The 18,637-nt window shown below is 45.6% G+C and overlaps 2 protein-coding genes across 4 annotated transcripts; both read right to left on the bottom strand.

Moving 5' to 3' along the window:
- Positions 1-211: 211 nt before the first annotated feature.
- Positions 212-10,002, bottom strand: LOC147257852 (hsp90 co-chaperone Cdc37-like). Of its 3 annotated transcripts, none has more exons than XM_086212043.1 (8): positions 9,732-10,002; positions 7,233-7,523; positions 7,080-7,164; positions 6,299-6,414; positions 5,443-5,565; positions 5,185-5,367; positions 4,070-4,141; positions 212-3,994 (listed from the first exon to the last, which is right to left on the bottom strand). In XM_086212043.1, the coding sequence occupies exons 1-8, from the start codon at positions 9,846-9,848 to the stop codon at positions 3,881-3,883; spliced, it is 1,101 nt and encodes a 366-aa protein (XP_086068169.1). In that variant the 5' UTR covers positions 9,849-10,002; the 3' UTR covers positions 212-3,880. The 3 variants fall into 3 exon arrangements, with proteins under 3 accessions (XP_086068169.1, XP_086068171.1, XP_086068170.1); XM_086212045.1 differs by having other exon boundaries at positions 9,772-9,929; XM_086212044.1 differs by having other exon boundaries at positions 9,683-9,897.
- Positions 10,003-10,346: 344 nt separating this feature from the next.
- LOC147257851 (intercellular adhesion molecule 1-like) lies at positions 10,347-18,138 on the bottom strand. The gene is made up of 7 exons (XM_086210264.1): positions 17,787-18,138; positions 16,949-17,685; positions 16,365-16,859; positions 15,450-15,719; positions 14,044-14,379; positions 12,818-13,075; positions 10,347-12,403 (listed from the first exon to the last, which is right to left on the bottom strand). Exons 3-7 carry the CDS (start codon positions 16,531-16,533, stop codon positions 12,204-12,206), a joined length of 1,233 nt encoding a protein of 410 aa, XP_086066390.1. The 5' UTR covers positions 16,534-16,859; positions 16,949-17,685; positions 17,787-18,138; the 3' UTR covers positions 10,347-12,203.
- Positions 18,139-18,637: the final 499 nt, after the last annotated feature.

Genomic DNA, 18,637 nt, shown 5'->3' with positions numbered 1-18,637 from the left:
CCTCGGTACCCCTGCCTTTTTTATTTTTATTTTTTCCGGCAAAGCCCCCCCCCTTCTTCCTATTAGCAGCCAGACGCTGATGCTCGGCTTCGGCAGTCATTTCTCCCCATTATTCACACCCATATTCTTCATCATCACAGTGATTGTTCTCATCTCCTGATGTTCACTCTCCTTTTTTTCCACCCTCCCTCATTCCTTCTGACTACGTCCTTTTACAGTCATTCAAGGACACAGAGAACTAAAACAGGAATTATACCACACACCAACAGTGTATTGAAGCGACTGCTAATGGCTTCGCTCTTTTCATAGCAACAATGGCAAACAGACTTCATTTATACAGCACCACCTCTACCTCGCTAAGAGCTTTCCTCCCACTCGCACACATTTATACCAGAACAACGCCACACGCGCACAGGATGGACACACTTGAAGCTCAGTGTCTTGCTAAAGGACACTTCACGGTCTCTGGAGGTGACCAGGGATTGAACCACTCTCCCTCCTGAGCGATGACACTTAGAAAACTAATTCAACATTTTGTCTAAAAATTTTTTTTTTTTAAAAAGGCGAGAAAATGAAAAACGTTCCCAGAGCCCAAGATGACCTCTTCAAACTGGTTTTGCCAACAGTCCCAAAAACAAAAATATTCAATTTACCATCATGAAACACAAGTAACACATTCCACAGATGGAACTAGGGAATAGTTTACATTTTTACTCAAAAATCACTTCTCCACAGTTTATTTTGACTTCTTGTTTCTGCTCGACAAGAGAGACGATCTTACAGGAGGTGGGAGATTCAGCTGGAGACTTGACCATTCGTCAGTCAAGGTTTCATTTCAGTCGGTATTCATACTTGTTGAGATTCTACCTGTTTTCATCATGACAGCCAGGATGTCGGCTCGATTTAACCACCAACTCATTTTGTTTTGTCCCAGGTTGACAAAACAAACCTATTCAATTTAGTCCCTGCTTTAAAATGCTGGTTTGCAATTAATTTCACTTAAATTCAAAACACAAACATCTCATTTGGTGTCTGATGCCAATGCATACTGCTGTTGTTTTATTGTCTGGGCTGAACTGTTTCTTCAGAATGAGCAGCAAGTGGCTGTTACAATTACAGCCATAAAAAAAAACAACAACAACAAAAAAAAACACGTAAACTACCAGACAACACACAAATACAGAGACACGCCTTTCTGCAAGAAGCTGGGATGCTGCTGTGTTACTCCACCTGTCAGCTTTTATAGGCATTATCTAGATTTGATTTATGCCCCGGGCCTGCACTGATTGTTTTCTATTTACAAAAGTGGCTGCACAAAGAAGCTTTGCCTGAAAAAATCCTTCACAGACCAATAAATCAAACCCACCAATTAATTATGAAGGAGAGAGAGAGAGAGAGAGAGACAGAGAGAGAGAGGGAGAGCAACCCAGCAATTAATTAAACGACAATGAGGGAGGGCGGCTGAGAGAAGCGTGTGGCAGGAAATAAGTCAGGATACACAGAAAAGAGCAGAAAAGTTAATAAATCAGGCAGAATCAGACTGTACGTCTGGCTCAGCACGCCAGTTTTTACTTCATTGACAAACGTGACAGTTGAAACCTTCATTTCCAGAAGTTACAAGAGAAGAAAATCCTAAATGACAAGTCGGGGACATGAATGAATAACTTCGCAACTAAATACATTTGTTCCTAAAACAAACTCAAAAAGAGAGAGCACGCCATTTACAACAGGTGAGGCTAGAAAGTGCAAACATAAAACACATTTCTACTGTTCATGTAGCCATAAAACAACAGACACCGCTGTGAAAGAATCATGACACACCGTCATGTCTTACGTACGAAAAAGAAGCAAAAAGAAGGAGGTTTTTTTTTTCCGCCAGGGTTGCTTTGCTTGGTGTATTAATGTTGTGATGATTATCACAACATTAATACACCCACATGCTGAAGTACGCAGAGACCTGTATCACTATTCTATCTATTTGTCCTCCTCATATTTCGGAAATTACTCTCTGCACAATTCGACCCGCAGTTTGCTTTTTAGCGCTAATCCGCAATACGATACCACAGATAATATTCCATATAAACCCGCGTATTTATCAGCCATAACCAGAGCCCTGACCGGTTTGCTCGGGTCACGTCTAACTTCCTGGTTCAGACCCAAACAGGAACTAAACTTTGAGCAAGTTCACAAACTTAAATTTTATCCAAGACTATTATGTTCCATTACGATTTTATTTTTCAGTTTGTTTATACTATCATCAACCGGTCTGGGCATGACTGGAGAATAAACTATCAGATGAGCACAGATTAGTGGAAACTCTCCTGTAAAATTAAGGTCAGGTGATACAAATGAGCTAATTGGATGCGGCTCAGATTTATCAACAGGTGAAAGTCAGACAAACCAAATATGAAGAATTAGGTATGTGACATAATGGCGGTCTAAAATTCAGCCTCTATAAACCTGATTGGTGAGGTGTGTGACGCTAGAGCGGTCAGGGTGTCTATCATCAGGAGCAGACAGGAGATGGCGCTGTTCACCAACGACAGATGCAGATCCTTTGTGGGAGACATAAACCGCAAAACCCACCGATGGGTTAATAATAACATCAAAGCTACGAAAACTGACTTCAGTTTTGCATGAAACTTGGAAACATGACCGAAGATTCTTTGGCATCATGCCTGAGGATGGAAGTCCTCAGCTTCTCTTGCTCGCCAGAGACACGGACGATACATACAACATCGCACATCTGTGCCTTTTGCTGACCTTGTCAATTTCCTGTTTTTCTATTTTTGAAAACGGAAGTTTTATCGTCTGCTCTTCAAAGCTGCTTTGTTCAGTGGCAGATCTGAGGAGGAACAAATGTTCTTATCTCTCCCAGGATCCCCCACGTGACAGCATGCAAAGACGCGCCACGAGCGACTAAAAACTGAAACTCTGGTACTAGAGACGATTACTAACCAGAATCGCAATCAGTCCAGCTGGCTAATGACACTGATTCAGTGACTAATGACAGCGATGAAAGGGAGAAGTCAAGATTATGAACGGTAGACATTTTCTTTCCTTGTTGACAAAGAACAGGAGGATGTAGAAATACTTTTACAGTATAATTTTATGCCTCAGCGCTGTCAATACCTCAGTCCTATCCTCACGTCAGAATGCTCAGGATCACCTGACATGCAGGAGCTTCTCATTTCTCCCACAAACACATCAGTGAGACAGCATGGAGGGGCGGCCCCCTCCATGCTGGGTTCAGGCCCGCCTTTAAAGTGATACTTCACCCAAAGAGTGTCATTCTGCCTTTCAAGAACTCACAGGTGTCTCACGCTCCCAAAGATGATTGTTCCCTCCTTCTTCCCTTCCCTGTGAACCAAAAGTGCAGGAAGAGCCAGCCACATATATTTAGCTTGATGCTAATGGTGACTGATGGCTAACACCAGAACTGCTCAGTGTTGAAGCGCTGCATTGAAAGTGTTCAGTAAAGTTGAGCTCAAATCCAAGTGCGAATGGACACTGAGCCTCCGACTGTCTAAAGGAGTTTGTATGAGGCGACGGGCTTGAGAGGTTGTTGGGCGGCTTTGCTGTTGTTGTTTTGTTTTGCTTTATTGCCGTAACTGTTGTTTGCTGTTCGCTTAGCTTCATGCTAACTAAATGAGGCTGGCTCTTTCTGCATTCTGGAATCATAAAGAAATGATGCAAGAGGTAAAGGGGCCTTAGTGATCACATGACTTCTATCTGCGAGTACTAAACAGTTTTGCTACCAACAACCCAGGAGTTTCCTCTGTGGAACACACCTCCGATGCTACATGTGTAAGCAGCATGAACAGGTGAGTGAGATCTGCTACACTTCGAGAATCCTTTTGGTTCTTTGTTATCCAATCAATCAATCTTCTTTCTCCTCCTCCTCCTCCTCCTCCTCCTCACTGTCGTCCACCTCTCCTGAGTCAGGGACCCAAAGACCAGAGTCAACGCACCTCATCAGGTGATACTTTCCCTCCTGAGGACACACAAACACAACCCTTACAGTTCCAGAATCACTGAATTTATGAGGAATCACATCAAGGTTACTGACCTGAGGGTCCAGCTGGTTGATGGCCGCGTGCAGCATCTGAACGTTCCTCTCATCGAAGCTCTTCTGCATTTCCTATAAAACACAGCGTAAGTTGGTGCTCAGCGAGCCTCGCGCAGCCTGAGTGAGCACCCCCGACATATCTGACACGTCAGAGCAGGAAAATATCCCAGATGCCCTGTTCAAGCCTGCGTTTCTCCTTCCATTTAACGATCTTTAAATTTCCCTTGCAGCTGAGCAACTTATACAGGATTCCAGACACGATAAAGACTCGCGCCTGAGTCACTCTGCTGATCTGATATTCAGAAATGACGACACGCTTCATAGCAACACACTCACAACTCTGCTATATCCCTGGAAAAAGTGGGTAAAAAAAAAAAAAAGTTTTGAAAAAAACAGAGTACTTCTGATCTGCACCAGAACGTTACGAACCGTCCAAACTTCTCAGGTTGCTTCATGTCCCAAATCCAAACGCGGACAAAGACCATTCAGTTTTTGCGCACCTCACATCTGGAACACACTTGCTCCAACTATTGGATGCGTAAATTCAAAACTTACAACTTCACCGTTCGTCTTGGCCTTTTAACACATCAAATGTGGGACTGAAACAGACACGTGATTCTAAAGCCTACCAATGTTGCCACATTTCTGAAACGCAACCAGACGCCCCACCGCTGCTTTCCTTATTCCGAAGAACCTCGTGATTCATGTGTCCGGCCCTGAGTAAAGAGGATGTCGTTGATGAAACTGGGAATAAACCAGGATCTCCTTGGAAATGTATCTTTAAATAGGAAACATGGGGTTTCAACCTTAAAGTGTCGTCAGTTATTGTTATTCTGTTCCGTTTCTATATTCTGCTGCGTGCCTCCTAGCCTGATGTGCGGGGGAACAACTCCTACACGCCAGACTTTAACACACAGTGGTGTGTTCATGAGCTCGAGCCAAATCTGTTCATGAGGAACAGCAGAAGTTTTCTCACAGCGCTTCACATGCAGAGCAGATCGATGAGCAAGTGAAGGACAACAGTGGCAAAGAGAAACTCACTCCAAACGGAAGAACGCTGAAGCAGAACCAGACGGCAGGTGGGCAGCAAGTGTGTGTGTGTGTGTGTGATTTACCTTTGGCAGAGATTTGTAGACCTCTACAGGGTCTAAACCACCTGGGCCCAGTCTCTCCTGCCTGTCCTCCTCCTCCTGCTCCTTCATAGCTTCCTGCACACGCATCTGTGCACAACTGCGGATGCGCTCCTTCAGCAGCTCCAGCTCACGCTCAAACACATCCTGGTACGGCTTGTCTGCCGTCTGAGAGAAGCACAAACAAACATGAGGCAACGATCCACACCGACCGACACGCAGGACTCTGGTTCGACTGCCCACCTTGATCTTGGAGAAGAACTGCCTGAAGCAGCCGCGCGGGTCAACCTTCAGAGTGCGAGCCAGATCTAAGATGAACTGCACGACGATGGCCTGGTGGGCCACCTGCTCCATCAGCGCGTGTTTCTACGAGGAAATTCATCAAACTCTAAATATTTTAGCCAAGTCAAGTCAATTTTATTTAGAAATTCATTTATTATAGAACTTAATGAGGACCCTTGGTCCTCATGGGGAAACAAAGACCAGTCCAGACCGAACTTCATTTCTGAGTTTCTGGTTCAGGTCTGAACTGAGGGCAGGTCAAGTCAGGTCAGTTTTGTTTGTATGTACGGTGCCAAATCACAGCAAAAGTTGTCTCAAAGAAAGAGAAAAGAAAGATAAGGGAGAAAGACAGATATATAGTGGTAAAGAGAGGGACAGAGATAAAGGAGGAGAGACTGATGGACAGACGGGGACGTGAGCAGGTGGTGCTACGGGTGGCCGCTTGAGCCTCTTCAGGTCTGCAGCCTCCTCCAGCAGCACTGGGCAGCAGCTGGGATGCAGGGAGCCCGAAGGCTCAGGGGAAGAAGATGAGTTAGTAACACATATGAGTATGATTTATACAGTATATGACACATACAGGACGACAGAGAGGAGGAGACAGAAGCCCAGTGCACCATGGGAGATCCCCCGGCAGTCTAAGCCTGTAGCAGCATATCTCAGGGCCGGCCTAAGCAGTCCTGACTATAAACTTGATCAAAAAGGAAGGTCTTAAGTCTGCTCTTAAAGGAAGAGCGGGGGTCTGCATCCCGGACTGAAACTCGGAGACGGTTCCTTTACTTAGCCACCCTTATCCTGACAGGTGGTAACAAACACTCACCTTGTCTATCTCATGGTCAATGCAGGTGGAAATGAGGCACTTGGCCGTCTCCTCACACACCAGGTGGGGGTTGTCGGACAGATACCTCTGACTGTCGTCCCACCGCCGCATCATTCCTGGGTCACACACAACACGCGGCCCTCAGATGGGATTCTAAAGGTTGTGTTGTCAGAGCAGGAGGGATAACGTGTTCAGAGTCCTGCCGGAACGGTTGTCTGGGAGACTGAGAATAATTATTTTTTTCCTATTCAAAACAGGGCAGAGGCATGACGTTACCGACATCCTGCCACTGTAGGAGAGAAAAGGAGGAAATGGGATCATTTATAGCTTCTTTCTTTTTTTTTATTTCGCCACAGCAACCAGCCGGCAGTTGTTACTTGAACAGTTTTGCCTCTGCTGTCATCAGGCACATCTCTTAAAGAACTGGTTATTGATTCCTCCAGGAAATCATGCCGGGGAAAACACAGACTCCGAAGAGTTTCATGTTGACCACACTTTTTACTGTACAACTACTACTACTACTACTACTACTACTACTACTACTACGACTACTGTACTGTTTTGACTTTGTACTACAGCTTTTAAAAACATGATTATTTCTTTTAATTTGTGCCTGGAAATGACCATTCAGTCATTTTATCATATCGTCATGTCTCACCAAAAGTGAAAGTGCTTTATTTTTGCACTGGCTAATTTCAGTCATCGCAAAACGAAGTTTGTTTCAAGGTTGTTTAGAGAAACACAGGTGATAAGAGAGTTTCATCAACAAACGCAGTCCTACCAAAGAGTTGGATTTCCTCCTCGCGCTTCTCCACCCTCTCTGGCTCCGTTTCCTCCTTCGATGGTGGTCCGATGTTGAGAACACTCTGAGGAACAAATGAGCATAAATACATCGGAGCATGAGACGCACTTCCCGCTGGCGGCCGTGACTCACCTTGCTAAAACCCTCTTTGCTGATTGTGTCCACATTCCAGGGAAGTTTTTTCTCCTCTTGTCTGTGTTCCTCTATCAGCTTTTCAAACGATTTTTTATCCTTCTTTAGCTTGCTAAGCTCGGTCTGGATCTTCCTCAGCTCCTCCTCCTCCTCCTCCTCTCCCTGCTTCTTTGCTTCCTGGAGCTCCTGGAGCCGTCTCTGGGTTCGCTCTAACAACTCCATGCAGTCGGCAAAGTTGTTTTCCAGATCTTCTCCTCTCTGCTGAAGGTCAACCATCTTCTCCAGCCGGGCCTGTTTGGAAGAAAAAGGGACGAGTCAAAGTTACAAGAGAGATGCTGAGAGGGGAAAGAATAGAGTGATTGACAAGAAGAAAGGAAAAACAAACAGCGCTGAAATTCCTCTGTGCTCGCTGAATCTTTTTTTTTTTTCAGATGTGGGTCTACGAGCGGGATTTGTGAGGTCATAAATATTTAAAAAGCCTTTTTTTGGCGCAACATTCCTCATCGTGTGGAAATGTGAACCTCCGGGGCCCAAATAGTGAGCGTGAACTTCATATTGAAGTCACAGTTAAGAGTTAAGAAACAAAAAATACAGGTGTTTTCTGGAAGGTTTTACTGACGTAGTAAGAAAGTTTGACATTTTGAAGATTTCAGTGTGGTCATGACATGTTTGCTGCTTAATTATTAACAGTTCTTTATCGTACACAACAGTCTTGTTCTTGTGTCTGACTGCATTTCTGGGCTTGATTTTTACATCAAAACTTACAAAAGTTAACCCGTGATGGTCACGGTTGACAGTTATTAGAATACATCACCAGCACTTTCTGTTCACCCATCCAGCAGAACAACAACAACAACAACAAAAAACAACTCACACCACATCCCCAACCAGTTAGAGGAACTCCAAATTTGGTCGTCCAGATCCCCTGTGACCAGTTTTGGGTCAAACCAGTTAAGAATTTGTCAGTTGGAAGAACGTCCCTACAGCTGTGCGATGCAGCTGGCAGACACAAAACAAAGACAGGGACATGCTAGGGACTACGGTCACTCTAGAAACCTCCACTACACAAGTCACGTGACCACTAAGCACCAGTTAAACTCATTAGCCACACGCAATCGGAGCTGCACAGATGGAGTTTGGCTACTGCAGCTGAGAAATGTGAATTTTCAAACCCTGTTTGAAAGTTAGCGCATGTTGACAGGCGCATTTATTTAATTCATTAACTCATATAAAACCTTTATATTTGAAACCGTCCGGTGGGGAGCCACTGCGGTGCCACAGCTGGAGGCTCTGATGCCTCGTTGTTTGGGGAGCTCAGGGTCCACGCTTCGGCTCCTTCCACTCTTTTAGTTTCATGTTCTTCACTTTGGTTCAGGTCAATTCGTTTTTGTTGTTTTTAAATAGCATATAAAGGGGCAGCGTGGCTCAGAGGAAGAGCGGTCGTCTAGCAACCCAAGGGTCGCTGGTTCAATCCTCATTTCCCCCAGTGACCACGTCCAAGTATCCTTGAGCAAGATACTGAACCCTAATGGCTCCTGATGGCCCTGTGACGGACTGGTGACCTGTCCAGGGTGAACCCCGCCTCTCGCCCAATGTCAGCTGGGATAGGCTCCACCCCCACAACCCTTAGCAGATAAGCGATATAGAAAATGGATGTATGGATAAAAATACCACATAGCAGCATAAGATATTTGGAAAATCTGTTATTCTCAAGGACGTGTTATGAAGTCCCCAGATTCTCTATTTCAAGCAGAAGTACATCTCAACGTACACTGGAACTATTTGATAATTCTCGGAGGGCGGGGCTAATGAGCCGTCCATACACCTGTGCGTGTGCATAGAAGATAAACACGATCCCAATAAAACATAATAGGGTCTTCGCCAGAAGTACCTTCTGGCTCAGGCCCTAATAACTTCTGCACCCCAGCAGAACCACAAAATTAGAGCTTACAGGTATACTGGAATACGACTTACTGAATGGTTCCGTATGACACCACTGACTGAAGTAGCAGCTGTAGTCATGACAACAGGAAGGTCACACCTCACATGATGTCAATCCAGTGGAGGGAACCCCTGTATGAGGAGGTTTCTGACCAGAACCACGTGTCCGATGGAAGTTAAGGTGTTGTTAAGTTAAGATGTTATTATTTATTCTAACATTTATAATTTGGTAAAACACTTGACGGTACCGTGTGTTTTCATGCCATGTGACTTTGTTTTATGTTTTTATGCTAAAAAAAACAACTGTCAACTGGAAGAAAAAAATATTTTAAAAATTAACCATCTAGCTGCAGATGGAACCATTTAGATTTAAGAGGTATCTTTGAAATATTAGAAGCCGAATTTTGAGATGTTTCAAGAACCGCAGGTGAGACGCGCGCACCTGTCGGTCGAGCTGTGGATCGAGCGGTCCGGTCTGCGTGCTAACGGCCTCTACAGGTGAAACTAACCAGGTGAACAACTGCAGACATCACGGCTACAACACGTTCGGAGGCTGACCCGGTGTCTCATTCGGAACAAGCTCGCTGTTTCCACGTACGGGCTGGTCACGTCTTCATCGTCCGACACGTAGATGTGGTCCCAGGCGCTGTAGTCGATACCCGCTCCGGTGCTCATCCTCCAGCTCAATCCTCGGGGGGCTCGGTCTCGATCAAATGCTGCGGGGGACTACACCAAGATGGCGGGTACAAGCCAGAGTTTACTTGTCTCCTGATCCGCTTAACGAGTCATGGAAGGAAATCCTCCGTTAACTCCTCCGGAGCGCCGTTAGCTCGTTGTTGTGGCTTGATCTCGTTAATATTCATGACGTGCTGCCTCTCATCCAATCAGAATCCGGTAGTACTCTCGTCATGAATATTAATCCATAAACAACCCGCACACGCGGACTCTCGTGTCGTGTAATTATGACTTCATTGTTTTCTATTTTAATTGTATTGCCTCCTGTAATCAATAAATAATACAAAACTTATCTTCCCTTCAAAAACAGATTCCGGGTCATGTGACATACCAGATTTGATTCTTAAACCGGAAATACCGCTCCCTCCGGCTTTTTACCGTCTCCTGTATGAGCATTTACATGAAAACGTCACCGTTCTGTTTCTAAATGGCTTCTATTACTCCAAATACCAGATTCTACTCCTGGACTGTGAAAAAAAACCCAAGACGCATCTCTTGTTATTTTATTTTACTGCCCTCATAAAGTTGAAATATTTTTATCTAAAAGAAATTCTCAGTTGAACATCCTCCATGTCACATGACCTGGGGGACGATGATGTAATTGTCCATCACTGGACAAGTCAGATAAAACACACTTCTTCTTCTTTTTTTTAAAAAATTGTATTTTACAGCCCACGATCACTATTTTCAATTTACAAATCAATTTTATTGCAAAATGAGTCCTCTTTTTTCACGTCATTTGACCCAGGGACACATTACATATCATTCAGCAAAGGGAGCACTGAGCTTCGTAACATTGTTGAAGTTTGGTTTATTTCCATACGGGAGGGCAGACTTCATGATTAGATGGTGGTACCAGTACAGTAGTAGTGCTAGTAGTAGTAGTAGTAGTGCTAGTAGTAGTAGTAGACAGCAATTATTTTTACTCAACCGCTGTCTACAGCTAATGCAACCCTTTCAGGCACGTCACAGTCACATATCAGGATACTGCATGTTAAAGTTATGACCCACTTCCCCTATAAAAACACGGAAGTGCTTGTCCTTTGCTCCTGAGACCAGGATACACGTGTGTTTCCTCTGGAAGGCCGCGGTCACGCACACACACTCACACCCACATCCTCCCCACTATCAGTAGTAGCTTGCAAAGACAGGACCATCGCATCGGTTTGCGTTTGCGGGGCGATTATAAGCACATCGAGTGCGAGGCGTGTAACTACTGTGTTGTCAGGGCGCAGATCATCCTGGAAGTGTCATCGGTAGCTTACAAGGCTATGGGAGACAAGTGGAGCCGAGTAGGAAAACCATAAAAGTGAGACATTTCTTACCTGTAAGCAATAATTATAAAAAAATATACACCTAAAAAAACAAAACAAAACAGTTGTTGAGACAAACAATCCTAACGCTGACATTCAACGTAAACATAACAACCTCTCTTCCTATTCCCCTCTCCGTCGTGGCGCCTGACAAGGCTGTCCCCTGTGGCCCCTCCTTTTCGTCATTGCGATTGACCCACTGGCTTTGGCGCTACGCGGTGAAACCGAAATAAAACGTATGTGTCTGTGACAGGCGCGGACTGGTGCCAGCCACCCTATCACACATGTTCTGGTTCTGTTTGACGCTAGACAGTTTCTGGCAGTCAATGTTTAAAACTCTTTGAGATGTTTTACAAGTCAGGTGCCTATGGAACCATCCGCCGCCACTGCCATATATGGAGCCGCCCCATCAGATATTCACCTGAAGCGCCAGGCAGCAAACATGACAGCATTCACAGCTCTCATAGTGAGGCGACTGATACTCCTCAAGTGGAAGGAGAAACTTCCCCCTTCCTTTAAGATGTGGCTCAATGACCTTTTGCATCATTTGGTATTAGAGAAGATTCGCTGTTCCACGAGGGGATGCCTCCAAACGTTTCATACTACCTGGGAGCCTTTCTTAAACTATGCAGAGAGGTTAGATATCACCGAAGCTGGTGTTTGGTGGGACTGATCCCGTGCTGAGTGTGCTTTATAACCCACAAGGACCACTCCTGATTGATGACACTGTTTCGCTTTAGTTATTATTGTATTCTTTACTCTCTTTTCCTTTTTTTTTCTTTTTTCCTCTTTCTTTCTTTCCTGTGTTATTGCGACCATGTATTTACGATGCAGTGCAGTGGTATTGTTGCGGGGATGGGGCTCCGTTGGAGCGAAGGGGTTATGATGTTTGTATCTATGGCTTTTTCACCTCCGCGTTGACATTCGTGTGCTTTCCCTTTGTGTAAAAATCAATTAGACAGACAATACAAGTAGCAGCAGCTCACAGAGGAAACGCATCCTGAGGAACCCGCCCCCTGCCCCCGGACTTGAAGCAGGTACAGCAACCTGACACCAGTTCCATCAGGTTGTACTTTCCCTTTTGTTTTTTGTTCCTGATGTGGATGGCCACGCCAGTGATGACAAGGCCCAGCAAAAGAAGTCCTCCTAGCACGGCTGCAATGATGTAGTAAATGTAGCTGACTGTAGAGAGATAGGGGGGGGGGGGGGGGGGGTCACAGACTTATTACACATCAAACTGATACTGATACTGAAACTGATACTACAAATCAAAGCAGACTCAGTTGTACAGGGGTGCCTGCTGAACGTAGCGCGCTTATCCTTACTGTACTTGTCACTAAAGAAGTGCTGTGCACAGCATCTTTGGAAATTCTGAATACGTTTGTGAATCTGTGTGTGTGTGTGTGTGTGTGGGGAGGGGGGGTTCCTGGGGTCTGACTGCAGGCCAAACCAGGTCTGATACCCCACCTGAGGTACAAAGCGATGTATTCAAGAAAAAAAATGGCGTTAGCTGATTCGCGTGCCAACTTCAGCAGATACTGATCTGACATCAAAACCGTTACCGGGTCTGTGATAACTTTCATGCCCTAAACTCACCTTGGACATCGACTTCATACTGAACACTGACGCTCCCCAGGGGGTTGCTGACGGAACAGACGTAGCACCCACTGTGCTTGGTGGTTGCCGGCTGGATGCTGAGAACGCTGCCTCGGTGAGAGGTGCGATCCCCTGGCGGGAGCGTCCACAGGTACGAGGGTTCGGGGTTTCCCTCCGAGGAGCAGTTCAGTTGGAGAAGATCTCCAGCTTTGACGGTGATTAGAACCGAAGGTGTCGGGACTGGGGGCAAAGGCTTATCTGTAAACACAAATACAGTACTTGTAGTAGTCGTAGTTGTAGTAGTTGTAGTAAACTATACAAGGAAAACATCTTGTAAAAGAAGTATTTGTGACTCATGAGGAACCTGATTCAAGTGTACTGAGATATTTCAACTGGAAATGAAAAAACGGACTTTTTTTTTTTTTTTGGCAGTGGATTCAAACAAAGTTTTGGAATGTGGAATTTGTTTAATTTATTTTTTGGGCATTTATGTTGCATCTTATCACAAATCTTCAACAGTGTATTTGACTAATGTTCTTGTCAAATTATCCCACTGCACTCATTACTGGACAGAATCCGTTACTGACTGAATTTTGTTTCCTCTGCGGGCAGATTATGTCACATGTTCCTGCTCGTAGTGAGAGAAATGATTTGTCAGTGGAATAAATCAAATTTACACTTAATATTCATGGAAAAAAGCTCACATTGTCAGGAATGCGGCCCCTTCATCTAACTGAGGTGATAAGATTCTCTCTTATATTTGGTGTAATGAGACAGTTTGAGTAGAAATAAGACAAATACGTTTGAATAGATCAGACTTTTTGCAACGTGTGTCCTTTTTCTAAGTTTTATAATTGCTCTCTCGTTGACCTCAAGGGTTTTGGGTTATTTAGGTCCCCGTCTCAAACTGGTACCACTTTTATGGCAAGTACCGGTTGCAGTCGGAGGTGAAACGATACCAAAAGTACACAAAGTCTTCTTTTTCTCACTGAATTAAGTTGCCACTTCTTCATTTTGTTTAAATGAATGTTGTACATTCAGAAAACAATTTCGGGATTCCTTGAGTTTGTCTCAACCAGAAATCACCTTCAAACTCTGCTTTTCAGGCAAGTTTGAAAGAAGACAAGATGCCGAAAACTTAAAAAAAAAAAAAAGTCCCTGATATCGTTTTACCTGCAGCAAGAAAACCACCTTTGCCCATAGATGAAGCGTGTTGTCAGACTCACAGTGGACATCCAAGGGCGTTGTTATCGATTCCTTCTCAACAACAATCAGCCGTTCATCAGATTCCAGCTCCAGCTTGGCCTTACAACTGAACCTGGACCCGCGGTCCTCTTTCCTGGCTTTGACAATGTAAGTGAAGGTCGCGTTGACCGGTGTCTTTGCGTCCGTTCCGTTTTTCGTGCTGCTTCGCTCCAGTTCTGTCTGTTCTCTGTAGAAGGTCACGGTGAGGTCTTTAACCGGAGCAACGTCGCAAACGGTGCACTGCAGCGTGTACGTCTGACCCTCCGTCAGCGGTCCCGAGTGATTTAAAAGGCTGATGGAGACCGATTTTGGAGGCTCTGAGGAGAAGACACACAACAGTTGTTATTATGCAAATGCATCTACTCAATAAACTTTATTTGCTATGATTATTTTTTTAAACAAACAACAAAACGTGCCTTAATTTCTCTTTTTAGTTCCAACATTTCCAGCCCCGTTAATTCAAACATTGCGCGCAAGCGGACAAACTTTTGATTCAGAACCCATCTTAAGCGCTCGATAAGTTCCAGCCTGTCGAACCACGGATTCGATTTTCCTGTTCAACTAGAAAGCTGCACAGGCCCACCAGCTGCTAGCTACTGCCCGTTACCATGGCGATCTTGGTGGACAGCCCATGAATGAGTAACATGACAGGCTTTTGAACAAGACTGAGGCAGACTACATCCTATTACTGCTACTACCACGATCCATCCATTCTTCCTCTTATCCTGTTAAGGGGTGTGGGGGGTGGAGCCTATCCCAGCAGCCTTCCCCCTGGACAGGTCACCAGTCCATGGCAGGGCCAACACATAGAGACAGACAACCATTGGCTCTCCCAGCCACGCCTACGGTCAATTTAGAGTCTGGATTAACCTGGTCCTCTCTTGATGTCTTTGGACTGTGGAGGAAGCTGGAGTACCAGAGAGAACCCAGCAGGAACAGGGAGAACATGGAGACTCACCCAGAAAGATCCTGTGCTGGAGCCAGGGCTCGAACCTGAACCTTATAGCTGTGAGGCGACAGTGCTGACCACTGCACCATTGTTACTACTACTACTACAACTACTACTACAACTACTACTACTACTACTATCTGTGATATCACGTCAAGCCTAGACAGTAAAGTGCATCTACTCTGAATACTAGAGATGCAAAAGTGAAGCGTTCACTACGCCATCCAACGTTCCATTTTCATGTGATTCTGTCACACTTTATTTTCTTGCGAGGAATTCAGGTATTTTGGCACGTGTTCCTCGTTATCTTTAGAACCAGTTTTTAAAAGGTTCTATGTATTTCCACGCATCAACTCAGAGGACCGAGACTGAGACGGTCGTTCCGCTCGCCACTCGTGAACGTGAATGACACCGTTGTTCAACGTCAGCTTCACTTACGATAGACGGTGACGTTCAGACTGGCACAGCACTGGACATTGTTGGCGTTGTTATAGTAGCAGTCTGGCGACGCATCCCACTGGGTCGTTTTGTTAACCTTCCAAAAAATCGTGGTTGTGTTCATTGTGACCTCCCCCACTTTTTTTTCCAAGCCGAAGTGTCTGCCGATGCAATCCCGCTGACAAGGGTTGCAGATCGCAGAGGTCGGGTCACCGAACTTCACCACCAACCTGGACGGCGTGAATACCGGCATATCTGTACAGTTCCACACTGGAAGAAAAATAAAAGCCTGTTAAGCCTGTGAACAAAAATAAAAATAAAAGTGCAAATGATGGATGGGGCAATGGATGAACTGTCCAAGTATTCAACACTCTTCAGTTTATCTTTTAACAGCGTTTCTGTTTGTGTATTCACCAAAAAAGTCGTAGCATTTGTCCTTCCAGAAAAGTAGATACAGAGGAGATGGTTATAGAATATCTCTGCTGTTGCTAGGCAACCTTAAATGGTCTCTAAATTCAACATTAGTAGTTTTTGGTTTAATTTTTTTTTTTTTTTTTTTTTTGTACAAGTACTGTTAAAGTAAACTTAATGGGATCAGCATAATTGAGTGTGGTACAACCAGAGCACAGCCTAAATATCCCACTAGAATAGCAGCAACAAATCTATGTAATGATAGCAGTACTTCTCACATCCAAGGGGACTCCACATTTCATCACATAATTAACAGTAAATATACACCAGGTACACAAAACACGGAGGAAATATAGGAAGAGGACACTGGTGCTAGTTAGTAGCTAAAAAAAAAACAAACCTTACAAATTCACTTTCCATAAAAAAAAAAAATGATAAAAGAAGACACATGTTTTCTTCTGGAAGCTTCTGAAGGGATGGGAGTGCAGAGACAGAAACACTCACAGCAAGCGGATCCACAGGAGTCGCGCTGAAAAGTCAGCAGAGCCGCGGACAGCAGCACCCTGGAGAGGAACATGGTCTCCGGTCCACGGCTGACAGAGGACGAGTGCTCGTTGTTGGACAGAAATTGAAAGTAACAGATTCCACCGAAACACGCGGGGGAGCGCAGCATCTCGCGCCCTCAGCTCGTTTATGGACGAGGAGAGCTGAAAGTGAAACCAGCCTTCCCCATTTCCGAACTGTGGCCTCTTAGGGGGTTTTGGCTTGTTCTTTTTTTTTTTTTTTTTTTTCCAATCACACGATGACTCATGACCCAAGGTCGACCTTAAATAAGCAGAAGCTACAGGGTAATGCAGGAGATCAAAAGGGAGAGAGAGTGTGTGTGTGTGTGTGTGTGGGGGGGGGGGGGGGTAGTGCTTCAAACCCCTCCGGAAACCCACTTCCCTTATCACATTTCTGAGCCGCACCCTCTCACTTGTACCAGGCTGACCCAAGGTCCTAAAAAAAAAAAAAAAAAGATTTCAACGAAGGACATTTCGATCTCTGGTGCCAACTTTTTTTAATGTCAGGATTCGTGTGAGTCCCACCTCACATATCTGAGTGACATCCAGCTGTCGGGAAGGAACAGCCCAGGCTTAGACTGCCGGGGCATCTCCCATGGTGCACTGGGCTTCTCTCTCCTCCCCTCTGTCCTCATATGTGTTTCTAACTCGTCCTCTTCTCCGGAACCTTCGGGCTCCCCTCATGCCAGATCCTGGATGCTGCTGGAGGAGGCTCCAGGCCTGAAGAGGCTCAAGCGGCCACCCGTTGCACCACCTGCTCACGTACGTCCCTGTCTCTCCATCAGTCTCTCCATCAGTCTCTCCTCCTCTATCTCTGTCCCTTTCTTTCCTTCTGTATGTGTCTTTCTCCGTCCCCACTGATCCTGGGTCTGCTCCTCGTTCCTGCCTGTCAAAAGGAAGGCGCAGCAGGATGTTCTTGCTCATAGAGAATTGTTGGGTGCCCTCAGTTCAGACCTTACCTCTTAACTTTGACCAGGAACTCAGACCTGAACTTTGGACCTGACTGGTCTGTGGTCCCCATGAGGATTACGGGTCCTGATAAAGTTCTTGTTAAGCTGATCATTCCTTTTGATGTTCCTGTTGTGTAGGTAAGAACCCTCAGCAGCACGTTCCTCTGCAGGAGTACTCCAAGAACCTGAAGGAGATCACCAGGCTTCTGCCGGATCTTCATCACCCCTCCTCCTCTCCACGAGCCAGCCTGGGAGAAGGAGTGTGTTCTGATAGGTTGAGCATGTTCCGTCCTTGTTGGCTCACACATCAACCTGCAAAGATAATTCGAGCGTGTGTACGTGTCTCCCAGGGAGCGCTCTGAATCACCACAACTCTGTAGCGGGACAGGACGCTCAGGCCTGCTGCATCTTACCTTCAGTCGGCCTTCTGGACAGAGTAGCAACCACACATAAAAGCAATAAAAACATAATATTGGGATAGGAGAGGGTTAATTCTACTCTTTACTATATTCACAGAAAGGTAATAAAGGTAAACCTCCAGCCCAGCCCACAGAACAGGGGGATTTTTTCCTGGAGCTCATCTTCTCATGTCTGGTCTGGAGGTCCATGTTGGTCAGGGATGTCCGTGGAGATGCCGTCAGTAGCTTCTTAGCAGGCTGTCATCCTGAATCCAGCCTGGGCCTGAGTGGAGAAGTTCTTCCCGGTGTCCTTTTACCACTCAGCCTCAGGGTCATAATCCGAGTCCTCCTTGGTAGTGGCAGCGAGGGTGTAAATCCGGCTCTGTATCCCCAAAGCCAGCTGCTCCACATCGTGAGGAACATCAGATAGACCTTGACCCTCTGGTCCTCTGCGTCCATGGCAGTGATCCTCAGTCGCTTGGTACCGTCCTTGTCCACCTTCATCTGGGGCCAAAGGGTGGTGTTCAACAGCACCCGCAGGCTGCCGTTGGCCCTGATCACCAGACGGGACTGCTTTTTATCATCTGTCCCCACCAGGTCATTTAGCCTCAGGGACCCTGGGCCTTTGTCCACCCATGACTGACCGGACTTGTCAAAGACAAACAATTTGCAAAATGTTTTCTTCTGCTTCCTCCCCAGTTTTAGCAGTGACCTCTTCTAAAGTGCAGGACTTGTGGGCCGTAGACTCCATGAATGCCGCTGCAGACTCCAGCAGAGAGGAGTTGGAAGCAGGGGCAGCTGAAAACTCCGTCTCACCTCCACTGGAGGACTTGCAATCGGTGAGACTCGGCCAGCCCCTGCTTGTT

The sequence above is a fragment of the Aulostomus chinensis genome, chromosome 8 (assembly GCF_037954235.1).
Source record: "Aulostomus chinensis isolate RoL2024-O1b breed Wild chromosome 8, RoL_Achi_v1.0, whole genome shotgun sequence".
Lineage (NCBI taxonomy): Eukaryota > Metazoa > Chordata > Actinopteri > Syngnathiformes > Aulostomidae > Aulostomus > Aulostomus chinensis.
The sequence above is the reverse complement of the archived record's forward strand: the minus strand, read 5'-3'. Positions and strand labels throughout refer to the sequence as shown.